General features: G+C 39.6%; 1 protein-coding gene across 1 annotated transcript in view; it reads right to left on the minus strand.

Annotated features, from left to right (window-relative positions):
* The window catches only part of LOC114641883 (fibrocystin-L-like), a 98,490-nt gene that overhangs the window by 21,907 nt on the left and 64,295 nt on the right, over window positions 1-12,288 (minus strand). Inside the window, exons 36-43 of the mRNA XM_028790906.2 lie at window positions 10,509-10,614; window positions 9,688-9,778; window positions 8,792-8,940; window positions 6,034-6,156; window positions 4,894-5,005; window positions 4,672-4,788; window positions 2,664-2,829; window positions 488-720 (exon numbers count right to left, since the gene is read on the minus strand). Of these exons, the coding sequence (XP_028646739.2) occupies window positions 488-720; window positions 2,664-2,829; window positions 4,672-4,788; window positions 4,894-5,005; window positions 6,034-6,156; window positions 8,792-8,940; window positions 9,688-9,778; window positions 10,509-10,614 (1,097 nt within the window). The remainder of the gene's footprint in view (window positions 1-487; window positions 721-2,663; window positions 2,830-4,671; window positions 4,789-4,893; window positions 5,006-6,033; window positions 6,157-8,791; window positions 8,941-9,687; window positions 9,779-10,508; window positions 10,615-12,288) is intronic.

Genomic DNA, 12,288 nt, shown 5'->3' on the forward strand with positions numbered 1-12,288 from the left:
GCTAACCAGAAATGGAAGTTTCTAAATTTGATAGCCTAAAGCCTTTTAAAAACACCACTGCGATGGACTAGCACCCTGTCCAGGGTTTGTTCCTGCTTTATACCCTATGCTAGCTGGGATAGGCTCCAGCAGACCCCCGCGATGCTGCTCAGGACTAGACGGGATAGAAAATGACTGATAGAGAGGCTGCCTTTACCTTTACGTTCATAGACCCTGCTATTGAGCGGCACCTTTTTAGTTTGTATTTATTAATTGAGGACTTTGAAGTAAACGGGGAGGACCGAGTTGGCGCCCCAACATTTACACTGTGGAATTGTCATTTCTGTAATTTATGTTAACGATTTATAAGGTTAAACACGGTAAGGATGAATTTAGGACGCAAGTGTTTGACTCTCCTAAATTGTCACTTTGGACATTGTTCAGCTTCAATCCATAAATCTTTTACTTTGTACTTTAATAATGCTGAGATTGTTAAAAACCCACAAACCTTTATTTGGTGCAATTTCATTAATAGGAATCCGACTGCCATTCAGGTAGGTCAGCATGACTATTGGAATTCTGTAGTCCCCAAGACCATAGCGGGTGTCGCCGCCCCACTGGTAGTCAGACTGGGGAACGACTGTCCCACTCTGGCCCAGTAAGGATCCGTCCAGGTCTTTTAGCAGGGTTTTCCTTTTCGCATCACAAGTCATATCAACGCACTTAGAGGGGTTCACCAGACTGGAAGATGAGGAGAGACAAGAAGAGCAGGGCATGAATCATCTCGATCCTTAGACTCAGCTACGCACTTTTGTTTCATGTGCAATTCCCGAATTTGTACTCTTTGACAGTTTTCTAATTTGGTTAGTGCCGCCTGACCGCTCCTGGGCCCTTGAGTTCCATGTCCAGCTTAGACATTATCTGTGCAGATTTCCCATTTTCTTGATGTGTGCTTGTGGATTTTTTTTGTGGTACTTCAGTTTCATGTCAAAGATGTGCACATTTAAATAACTGGCAATCCTAACTGAGTGTGTGGACACGTTGGTCCCTGCTGCTGCTGTCCCATTCCTGATGCCGCTGGAATAGGCGATGCCTCTGTGCAACCCGGGAATGCTGTGGAAAAGAGTTTAATGAGAAGATGGGCCACTAACTGTAAGTTATTGTTCTGTCACCGATGGGTGAGCAGAAAATTATTAAATAAGGAAGCAGATGGAGAGACGTGAGCCAAAAGCAAAGATTCGTATCCTGAGAATTCAAACTTGTCAAAAATTCAAAGATCAGAAATCCTTTTACCGGGAAGACTAACATAAATTAAACACACGCTCATTAATTTGTTATTTCTCCGTAAACTCTGACAAATACAAAGTTCACATTGACACTTCTGTGCCAATTACCTAACAACGTGGTAATAACCAAATTCCAGTACCCTCTGTAAACAAAATGGATCTGGAAATGCGGCAAAAAATAATTCAACTATGTGAAATAAATTTTATTTAAAATGAAAAACAATGGAAGACTTGAAATCCTCATGTTGTGAAACCTAATGAGAGGATCAAATGGTTTATCAAAAAAACAAGAGGAAAGTGACAAAAAATGAAATCTGTAAGCAAATCATAAGAGCTATGACCTCTCAGGTGACTGCATTGGAGGTTTTACTTATTTGTGACGTCTACTACTAAATAATACAACGCTAAGGTCTGTGTGTTAGTCCGGTCCCTCGTAGCAATCTGATAGGTCAGTTTGGCGTCGGTGACGTGACAAAAGAGGAAGTGTGATTGTCAGACACACGAGGCGCACACTAAGAGAGTCGCCCTCAAAGACGGCAAGTATAAAACCTAACAAGAGGAGATTAAAGGGGCCTCGAAAAGAACAACAGAGTTGGAGGAGGTGGCTTCATGGGAACATAGTTGAGAAGGGGACCGCTGGTGAAGAAACGCTCAGACACACGTGAATACCGAGGAAAGGTGCTGAAGGTACACAAGAGAACGGGAGGCAGCAAGTATTTCCCAAATATTCTATTACCTTTTTTCGACAGGTAAGCATAGCTAGTTTTTAATCCTAATAAAAGTGCCATTCTGAGCTGCTTACTAACAGGAACACTTCATGAGTTGAGCCAGATTAGGCCGCACCATAATGGAAACGTAAGAATAACTAATCATGTCTCCCGTCTCATTACACATTTCTCATGTTCCTGTTTCAGTAACTTTTATCCATCTAATAGACATGAAACATTGGATTTTTATAAAGGTACTATACCTAGTTACAATCCTTTCATTTTCCTAATACAGTGGAATTCAGGTGCAAGGTACGAATTAAGGGCGGCACGGTGGCACGGTGGGTAGCGCTGCTGCCTCACAGTTGGGAGACCTGGGTTCACTTCCCGGGTCCTCCTTGCGTGGAGTTTGCATGTTCTCCCCGTGTCTGCGTGGGTTTCCTCCCACAGTCTAAAGACATGCTGCTTAGGTGGATTGGCGATTCTAAACTGGCCCTAGTGTGTGCTTGGTGTGTGGATGTGTTTGTGTGTGTCCTGTGGTGGGTTGGCACCCTGCCCGGGATTGGTTCCTGCCTTGTGCCCTGTGTTGGCTGGGATTGGCTCCAGCAGACCCCAGTGACCCTGTGTTCGGATTCAGCAGGTTGGAAAATGGATGGATGGATGGATGGTACGAATTAAGGAAAGTGCTCACCTGAGGTCAGGTCGGTGTACGAAGGCGACGGCGTTTTCAGTGCTGTTGACGACTTGAATCCCCATTACTTGTATTGGATGCTGCATGTCCTCGTTGTTAGGATTGGTAATGAACATGATGTTTATCTGCCCAGAGCAGACACTTCTAAAACCAGCAAATGTAGAGTCTTAAAAATAAAACAAAGTACATATCATATCAGACAGCTGCCATGACAAATGGTAGTCTGTTTAATACAAATGTTTAATGTAGCCACAGAGAACTTGCAAGGGTGAGGATTTCAGCCCCTCTATTGCACCCCAGGATGCACCATCACCACTGACAGTCCCATTTCTTTCCTTTTTAATTGTTAATATTTGCAAATTAATATGCAGCCAAAACAGGGTGGCATTCTTATTAAGTCGGGTTCTGCTGCAACCAGGTCTGCAGTTACTTGATGGAAACTATAAAAGCTCCTTCCTGTGGCTTTGCTCTAAGAGTTGGTTCTTTCATGAATGTTAAGATTATTGTGTGTCGTGATTGGGTTTTATTCTAATTATTTAGTGGGCTTTGGTGCTTACATTGGGTGATTATTGAGGTTGAGGATTCTGTTAGTTTTTAATTTGCTTGAATTTTGTAATGGTTCAGATGTTGTGTTTTGTTTTGCAACATCTTGGACAGCCATTTTAGGTCCTCAGTCACTGCCATTTTGTAATCCTGTTGTTAGGTCTGCTTCCCTGCAGTTTAATGCTTGTGGGCTCTGAGTTCATGACCTGAGCTTAATCAACGTGACGGGATAAAAGAATGGCTGGGAAGTCATCTCCCTATCTGACCTGCGGATACCAAAACTCTAAAGAAAAGCCTTATGCAAAATGTCTTTTGTGTTACTTTCACTTTTGGCCTCTTACTTGTTCTCTCGACCTCGAATTGTATCTCTCCTTTCAGCTTTGCTATTCTTTTTGCTTTCCTACAGGCATCTTCCAGTCGTACTAAGAAAGTTTATCTGCCAGTGTGTTGACTGAACTTCATGTAGGCTGACTTTATGCATTACACTGGTTAGCATCAAAAACCTCCCGCACAACAAGATCTGTCAACTCAATTGATTTGGATGTGGGGAAAGCGTTTCTGAAATTTAAATTCCTCTATCATAAGCTTTTTCCGTGTGATGATGAATTCAGTGAAAAATGTTGTTTAGGAAAAAAATGCTGAATTTTTAAAAATGACATTACGTTTGTTTAATGGCATTAATATTTTTCATGCACAAAATATTATGTAAAGTATACTTTAAGCCGAAAATTCACAGTCTTCCTCATTTTTAACATTAATTAAGGTGGGAAAGAGCCAAAATCAAGTATTTGCTACCCATTTTTTGCTGTTAGTCAGTATTTTTTTATTTTATATCTTATCTATTTTTAGAAGTCTAGAAAGTTACCTTTTTATGCTTAAAAGAGAGAAAGTTGTTTTTTAAATGTTTATTACAGAAATATACAATGTTGGATTGTTCCATCCATTGTCTTGACTGGCTAACAGGTAAGCAAATGGTAAAAGAGAGCAGGGCCTGCCATTACAGACACAACCAAGGTGGTAGGCTGACAAACTTTTACTGTAGATAGATAGATAGATAGATAGATAGATAGATAGATAGATAGATAGATAGATTTTAATTTAGTGTAGTAGGCAAGATAGATAGATAGATGTAAAAGGCACTATATGATAGATAGATAGATAGATAGATAGATAGATAGATAGATAGATAGATAGATAGATAGATAGATAGATAGATAGATAGATAGATAGATAGATAGAAGGTTAAGTAATGTGTGCCTTCTATTAAATTAAATGGCGTTATATACTTGAAAACACTGGTTTATCATGGTGCTGGAGAGTGGCAACACGTTAGTGTATTTGCACTGATTTTATCACTAAGGCTAACTGGAGTGTCATGTGTGTGACATATGCAGGACAGCCTAGTGAAAGATGCAGATTTTTAACCCCTAATGCACTGAATGTGTAAGATTTTTTTTTCTTTTACCTTTAATTGTCACGAGTCCACTAATAGCAGTGTAGCTTGTCAAGCCAGCGTGAGGCATAGCAGGCGCCCCATTTTGCTGTGAGGCAAAAGTCGGCCAACCAACTGCACTTCTGCCACCTGTAAACATTGAAGCAGTAAATATGAAGTTGGACCATGGACCTTCTAAGGAGATTTTTTTTTATTTTTACTGGTGCATCTTAATAGTCCAAGGATTTTTATTACCTTGAAGTGGCCTTGGGCTCCTCTGTCCCGGTGTGTACTGAATATTAATATTATTGGCAGTAAGAACATCTGAACAATTAAAGTCTGGGCTGCTCCCCACAAATAGGGAGTTCTGAAAAGTAAAAGAAATGAATCCTTTAGGCACCTCCACATACGGCTTGTATTACAGAAGGCAATGGTTTAATAAGAATACTTTGATCAGGAGATTATTTTTTTTATAAACTAGGAAATAAGCAGGAGTCAAAATTCCCACAGGTTAAACAAGTAAACTGATGCACAGAGGCAAATATGAAATGCAAAGTTGACGATGAAATAAGCAAAGCCACTCCAATTGATTCCTTTGAGTCTGATCTACAGTGTTGGGTTTTTGCGCTCAGTAGGCGCTAGTTGGACTAGGCAGGCTCTCTGACTGAGTGCTGTAGGATAAGGGCACTGAAGAAAGCCCCACAGTAATACCTTTGTATTTGCTAATTCTCTTTTAGGGACTTTTAGAAATGTTTGTACCAGATTTCCTCTACTTTTTGACCTTTTTTTTGTCAAAGTGGCTCCGCTGCAACTATTGTGTCTCCTAAAATCTTTTTTTTTTAAATTTTGATGCAGCTGATGGTTGACTGACATTAGTGCTGTTTAATTGTAGGAAATGGCCATCCAATGTAATCAAAGACAGGATGACTTCCTCTCTCAGTTGTTTCAAGGTCTGCTTGTAATCTCAGTAGCCTTCTGTAATTCTAAAGCTTTGCCTGTAATTTTGACCAGATGTGATGTGATTGTGCCCATTGGGTACTGCGCATGACACGATGTTAAGTTACTGCACAGTATGCCAAAGTGTTGTTGACTATTATGTATTGCGTATGTTTTATGTCGTTATATATAAAGTCAAATTTAGGGCCAATGGTAATACATTTTAAAAAAAGAAAACAAAACCCAGTCTTGTCATAAGCTGTATTTGGTTATTCATAATTTGTTTTTATATAAACATCTGCAAAATGACTGATCATGAATCAAAGCGGAAGAAGACAGAAATGTTAAGGGAAAGGGATCATTTTCACTCAAGTTAAAGTTGCTTCTGAAGAACTCTAAAGTTTCAGTCTTCTATAAGAAGTTCATTAATGACAAAGGACAGTAAAAGTAAAAGCTTACCTCGATCTGTATGGTCTTATTAGAATATTGGTGAGACACGGAAGGTGGAGTGTAACTCATAGGCATGATGCCCATTCCATTGTCCGCTAACGTTACGTTGGAAATCTGCACACTCATGGATGTCTGCAAGAAAACAAACAGCAGAAAGAGCTGCCATTACTTGTGGACTTGGCAAGAAAAATGTGTAGCCATGTGACACGGTGCCCAGTGGGCAACTCCATCACACTCTCAGTCACCAAACATGCTGTGGAAATGATGTGCAAGTTTTATGATGCTAGAAAGCTTCACAGAGGTGGGTGCTTTCTCCACAGAGCCCAGCCGGCAGCAGTGAATTATTACTCCTGGGGCTTGTAATCTAACCAGGGGCCCCAGTCCTTCATCATCAAAAGCAATGAAGAGGAAAAGACAACAGGAACTCACTAAAGCTTACAGAAGAAACAAACTGAAAAACAAAGTTAATGACAATAGACCGATTAAGAAAATTTAAAACAAATCAACTCAGAAGACACAACAGAAAGACAGTAGAAAAATATACAAAAAACAAAACTCGTGGGTGGGACTAACAAAAGAATATATACTGTAACTTCCATGGTGTGCTAATAAGTCCCTCTGGGGGTCTCCTCTGCCCACTACTATTAAGCTAGCCAATGCTTCCTCCTGATGTCCCAGGCTAAATATGTATGCTCTTTTAGTTTACTTTGATATTTATGCACAGTACACATTTATGTATTTATGCATGTATGTATTGTCACATGTGGGCTTGAGAGGCACCTCAAGGGCCATGGAGATAGTAGTTACCCATCTCTATAGGCGATGGCGCTGTGCTCTAATGACCTCTCTCTTTCTTCCTCTGCAAACATAAGACTGACAGCCATTTCACCGTTGACATCACATCCGGTGTCCGCCCTCCTGGCCCCGCCCCTTCCTGCCAGGGACCCTTATGACTGGACGTTATGCCATATTTTTCAGTTCTCTGTTGGAATTGCACCTGAAAAGACGTGTCTATCATCTTTGTAAAAAGATCAATTCATTCATTTGCTTTACATTATACAGGGTCATGACCGTTCCCCTAAAATTTTTCTGGGTCAGTTCTCTTCTTGTACGATGTGTATTTATTTATTTGTTTGTTTGTTTGTTTATTTATCTATTATTGATTGCATTATTTATCCTGTAAGTCTGTATCTTTTTTTTGTTCCTGGTGCTGTTTGCATTTAAATTTCCCTTTTGGATTAATAAAGTTTAATCTAATCTAATTTCAATGAATTAAAGTAAATTCCTGGCAGTATTTTGGGATGAAAATGCATGGGGTGTTCACTCCAGAATAAATTCTGCTGGTTCAGTTTTCTTTTGGCTCCTCTCTGTGTGTTCTTACTGCTTAGTCAGTCCACCCTCCCAAAATGTACTGTGAAAGGAAATCCCCACTTCTTTAGGACTCGGACTGTATGCAAAACCCAATTGGCATTTACTGTAGATAAATGTATAAATATTCCAAGATGTCCTTAAACGCACCCCCAGATATCTCTGTATGGTAATTTGTTTTACCACAGACTCTTAAAAACTGAGTTCAAGCTGTGGCTGAGTTCACCAGAGCACTGAAATGAGGACCAGGATCCTTCAGTAATGGAGATCCCACATGTTTGGTGCTTTTAACCACAGCTGTTTTTCTTCCATAGTGTGCAGACTAAAAATAGATGAAATTCTCAAACCTGATTAATCCAGTTGATCCTCACTGAGCCCACTCGTGCACACACACACACACACACACACACACACAAACACTCACCCACAGTCACGAAGGAACCAAACGTCTTTGCCTTTGGGATGCGGAATGCAAAACCTCTTCTTCTTCTTCTTCTTACGCTTCACCTTTTCCCACTTCTATGCGGGGTCCATGTGCTTCATCACCTTCTCCACACAACTCGGTCCTGCACCTTCTCCCCAGTCAGACTCTTTTTTTTTCACATCTTCTTTGACTCTATCCATCCACCTGCTCTTTGGCCTCCCTCACTTTCTCATCCCCTGGACTTCCATTCCCATCATTCGTTGGTCCACATATTCTTTGTCTCACCTCTTCACTTCTCCATATCACTTCAGCCTACTTTCCTGTACTTCTTAGATATCTGTCCTACTTTTGTTCCTCTGAATATCTCATTTCGTGTTCTGTCCTTCTTTGTAACTCCACACAACCATCTCAACATTCTCACTGTTGTCACCTCCAACTTCTTCTCCTGCTGTGCTCCCTTCACGGCCCACGGCTCAGCTCCATACTTCATTGCCGGTCTTAAAAGCCTTTAAGCTTCATCTTCATTCTTTGCTCACACAATACTCCTGATAACTTATTCCAGTTGCTCTGCCCACCTTGCACTCTGTGAGTTATCTCTGCATCTCATTGTCCATCTTGGACCGTGACTGATCCCAGTTATTTAAACTTCTCCATTCTTTTCAATAGTTTTCCCTGCAGGCCAACATCTGAATCCAGATCATCATTAAACCTCAGATATTCTGTCTCGTTCTTATTTATTTTCGATCCTCTATCTTCCCAAACCCTTCTCCATTCATTTCCTCTCTTCCACTATTCTCTCTACTTTCTCTTTTCTGATGTTACACAATGCAGTGTCATCAGCAATAAGCCTGCACCAGGGATTTTGGTCTTTTATCCCATGACTCAGAACATCCATAACCAGATCAAATTAATCCAGAACCCACGGTGTATTTTACAATATTTAACCATCTTGTTCCTGATTCAGTCATAAATTACCTGGAAATAAATTCCATAATCCCAGCATTTCCAGACAGTAAATCCCTGGATGAAGGTGCAATCTGGCAGGCCGTCTCCATTCAAGTAGACCCCATACAGGCCTCCGTGGGCCTCATTGTTACTCCAGGTCTCAGCTGGATTGAACGTGCCTGGAAAGAGTGCAGTGGGATAAAATTAGACGACTGCTGCACTTTAAAATTGTGCTGTCTCTACAGTATGAGTTCTTAATACTCCAAAATATTATTCAGTAACCAAAAAGAAAATTAATATTCTGACAAAAAATGTGTCTCTCTAATTATCCTCCTGCAGAGGGCCAAAGGAAGCCTACATTGGTGATTAAATATTTTACTATTGATATGATTTCCTGATTAAGAAAATCCAAAATTTCAGGGGAAAAGTCAAAATAACTGTTAGATGATAACAAATGATAAATCTGACAAATTAATCAATTGACGTGCTGAGATGCATCATCAGTGATGGGGTAATCGAGGATGAAGACACAAACATACAAAGCAAAAGACAGAAGAAGCAGAGGCCAGCTAATGCAACAGCAAGCAGAGGTCTTGTAGAGCCCTCAGGTAACTGCAGCTGCATGAGTCTCTGATCCTCTGTAAAGCTGCACTGGAAATTGAAATCAATGAATAAAGAAAGGAGCCCCGCACTGGGGGAGCAAACAAAAAAAACATGAAAAGGAACTGAAGACAGGACTGAGGTGCTCATGCAGCCCTGACATTTGTTGATTTTACAGAAAACATTTCCACTTTTAAAATATTCATTTACATGTCACTGCCTGTGTTCATTTGAATATTCAAATTAACAAGATAAACCCATGAAAACAAGAATGTGTTAATCTTATTAGGCTTGTAATTAATGTTAATGAAAGTGTAATCCTTCACCTGGACACGGCTCTCCATTAATGCGATATCCGATTCTCTCAAAACCGCTCACAATGTTGTCCTGCAGCACAGTGTCGGCTCCCTGGTTAATCTGGGCACACGGAAAGGGGATGCAGTTAGGGCAAGAATTCACTGAACTCCAAGAAAACACAAATTAACTGAATAACTGCACACAAAATGTACTTGAGTTGCACTAACAAGCACTAACAATCAAATGAGGGTTTGATGTCAGTGGTTTTATGTGGAGGCAGAGACTGGAAATTTAAAGTTGTAATTGAAAACACGAAATGAAAACAATCCTAAATATAGCAGTCCCAGAAACTACACCCAGACATTAGTGAACAGTCCTGTCCTAAACACTTAGGGCAGTGTTCGTTCTCTATTTTAAATTATTTATTTTCATTTACGTAAATTTTTCCAGTGTGCTGTGTAGGCAGTAGCCTTTTACAGAAGCTCTGCAAAATTTCCCCATTGGGACATATAAAGATCTATCTATCTATCTATCTATCTATCTATCTATCTATCTATCTATCTATCTATCTATCTATCTATCTATCTATCTATCTATCTATCTATCTATCTATCTATCTATCTATCTATCTATCTATCTATTATATAGTGCCTTTCACATCTACCTATCTATCTCTGTATGATGTAGTGGTTTTCACGTCTATCCATTTCTGTATGATATAGTGCCTTTCATATCTATCTCTCTACATTATAGCATCTTTCATATCCACCTATGTTAAAGTGCCTTCCTATCTATCTGTTTATGACTTTGTGTAAATAAATATAGGAGTAAATAAAACATCACTGCTCACCTCAATGGCTGCATGCCACAGGGTGTAAGATGTTGGCTGTTTTCCCTGGTATGATCCCGGCCACACAGTCAAAGCCACAAGGTTTCTCCGAATTGTGCTACCAATACTCAGATCAAGAATACCTGCAAAGGTGAAAGGTGTGTAAATATATATATATTAATAGTTTTACTGCTAAATAATGCAAAGAGTGCGCAACACGTATTTCGCCCTAATTCTGGGCTCATCAGGCATACACACTCACAGCACCCCCTCTCGGGGATCGAACCTCGGACGTCAGTGTCAGGGGCGAAGCCTCTTTACATTGCATTACGGCATGTGGTTTGTTTATTTGACAGCATGTAGATCGGGGTAATTACATTCATGGCATTCATAGTCTGAATCACAATCTGATTGTATTACCTGACCACCCATACAATCCGATTGTGATTGTATGGTGGATGTTTGCCAACTTGCAGACCAACCACAAGCTTTACCTGGTAGGTAACCACCCATACAATCAGAGTGTGATTCAGACTACGAATGCCATGAATATCTATCTATCTATCTATCTATCTATCTATCTATCTATCTATCTATCTATCTATCTATCTATCTATCTATCTATCTATCTATCTATCTATCTATCTATCTATCTATCTATCTATCTATCTATCTATATTATATATATATATATATATATATATATATATATATATATATATATATATATATATGTATATATGGCTGACCCTACACTGTGACCTCCAAAGTAATGCAAAAAAGGCAGTTTCTCCTCAGTGATTGATACAGTATACCAGAACACCAAATATACACCCAGTCATGCGCTGACTAACTAACGGATCCATTTGCTGAGCAGCTGTTTTGCTATGTGTTGGTCACAAAGTCTGCAGGTTATTGCAGCTGATGCTTTTCTGCAGGTCTGGTGTGGGACATCAGTATGCATACTTTAACTGTTGAACAGCACAAATCAATCTTCAGATCTTAGGGTCGGCACGCCGGGTCCGTGTAACACAGTGTTTCTCATTCATTCAGGTTGCCATCGTTGGTTTGCGAGTGGGTTGTTGTGGTTAACCTAAATGATCAATAGTGTTATGCAATATGTTTCTATCATTTCTAAGTGAGCTTGTCTCAAAATGGTCTGGATTGTAACTGCTGCTAGTGGGTCATCTGTAAATTTAAAAAGGCATAACTCAGTCATGGGACCATAAAGGTTGAGATACACTGGTGTAAGGAAGGTGGTGTGGGCCAGAATTAGCTACGTAGAGCAGCACAAATCAATACAAACCTTAAAGGATCCTCCAATAGTTAGAAAATAAATGAGACCCTATGAAATAATAATAATAATAATAATAATAATAATAATGATGATGATGATGATGAGGATGAAAAATGTATTACTGTGGGTTGGTGTGACAATTTCTAGAATATTATTACCCCAATGTTTTCCTATGGGCCCTTAGCCATAAGTATGAATGTAGCTCAGCCAGCTATAAATGAGCACATGAGTGTATAAATGGAGAATATATAAACAAATGCTTCTAAATATATGTAATTGTATACATATATACTATATATATATATATATATATATATATATACTATATATATATATATATATATATATATATATATATATATATATATATATATATCCATCCATCCATCCATTTTCCAACCCGCTGAATCCGAACACAGGGTCACGGGGGTCTGCTGGAGCCAATCCCAGCCAACACAGGGCACAAGGCAGGAAACAATCCTGGGCAGGGTGCCAACCCACCGC

The sequence above is a fragment of the Erpetoichthys calabaricus genome, chromosome 13 (genome assembly GCF_900747795.2).
Source record: "Erpetoichthys calabaricus chromosome 13, fErpCal1.3, whole genome shotgun sequence".
Taxonomy (NCBI): domain Eukaryota; kingdom Metazoa; phylum Chordata; class Cladistia; order Polypteriformes; family Polypteridae; genus Erpetoichthys; species Erpetoichthys calabaricus.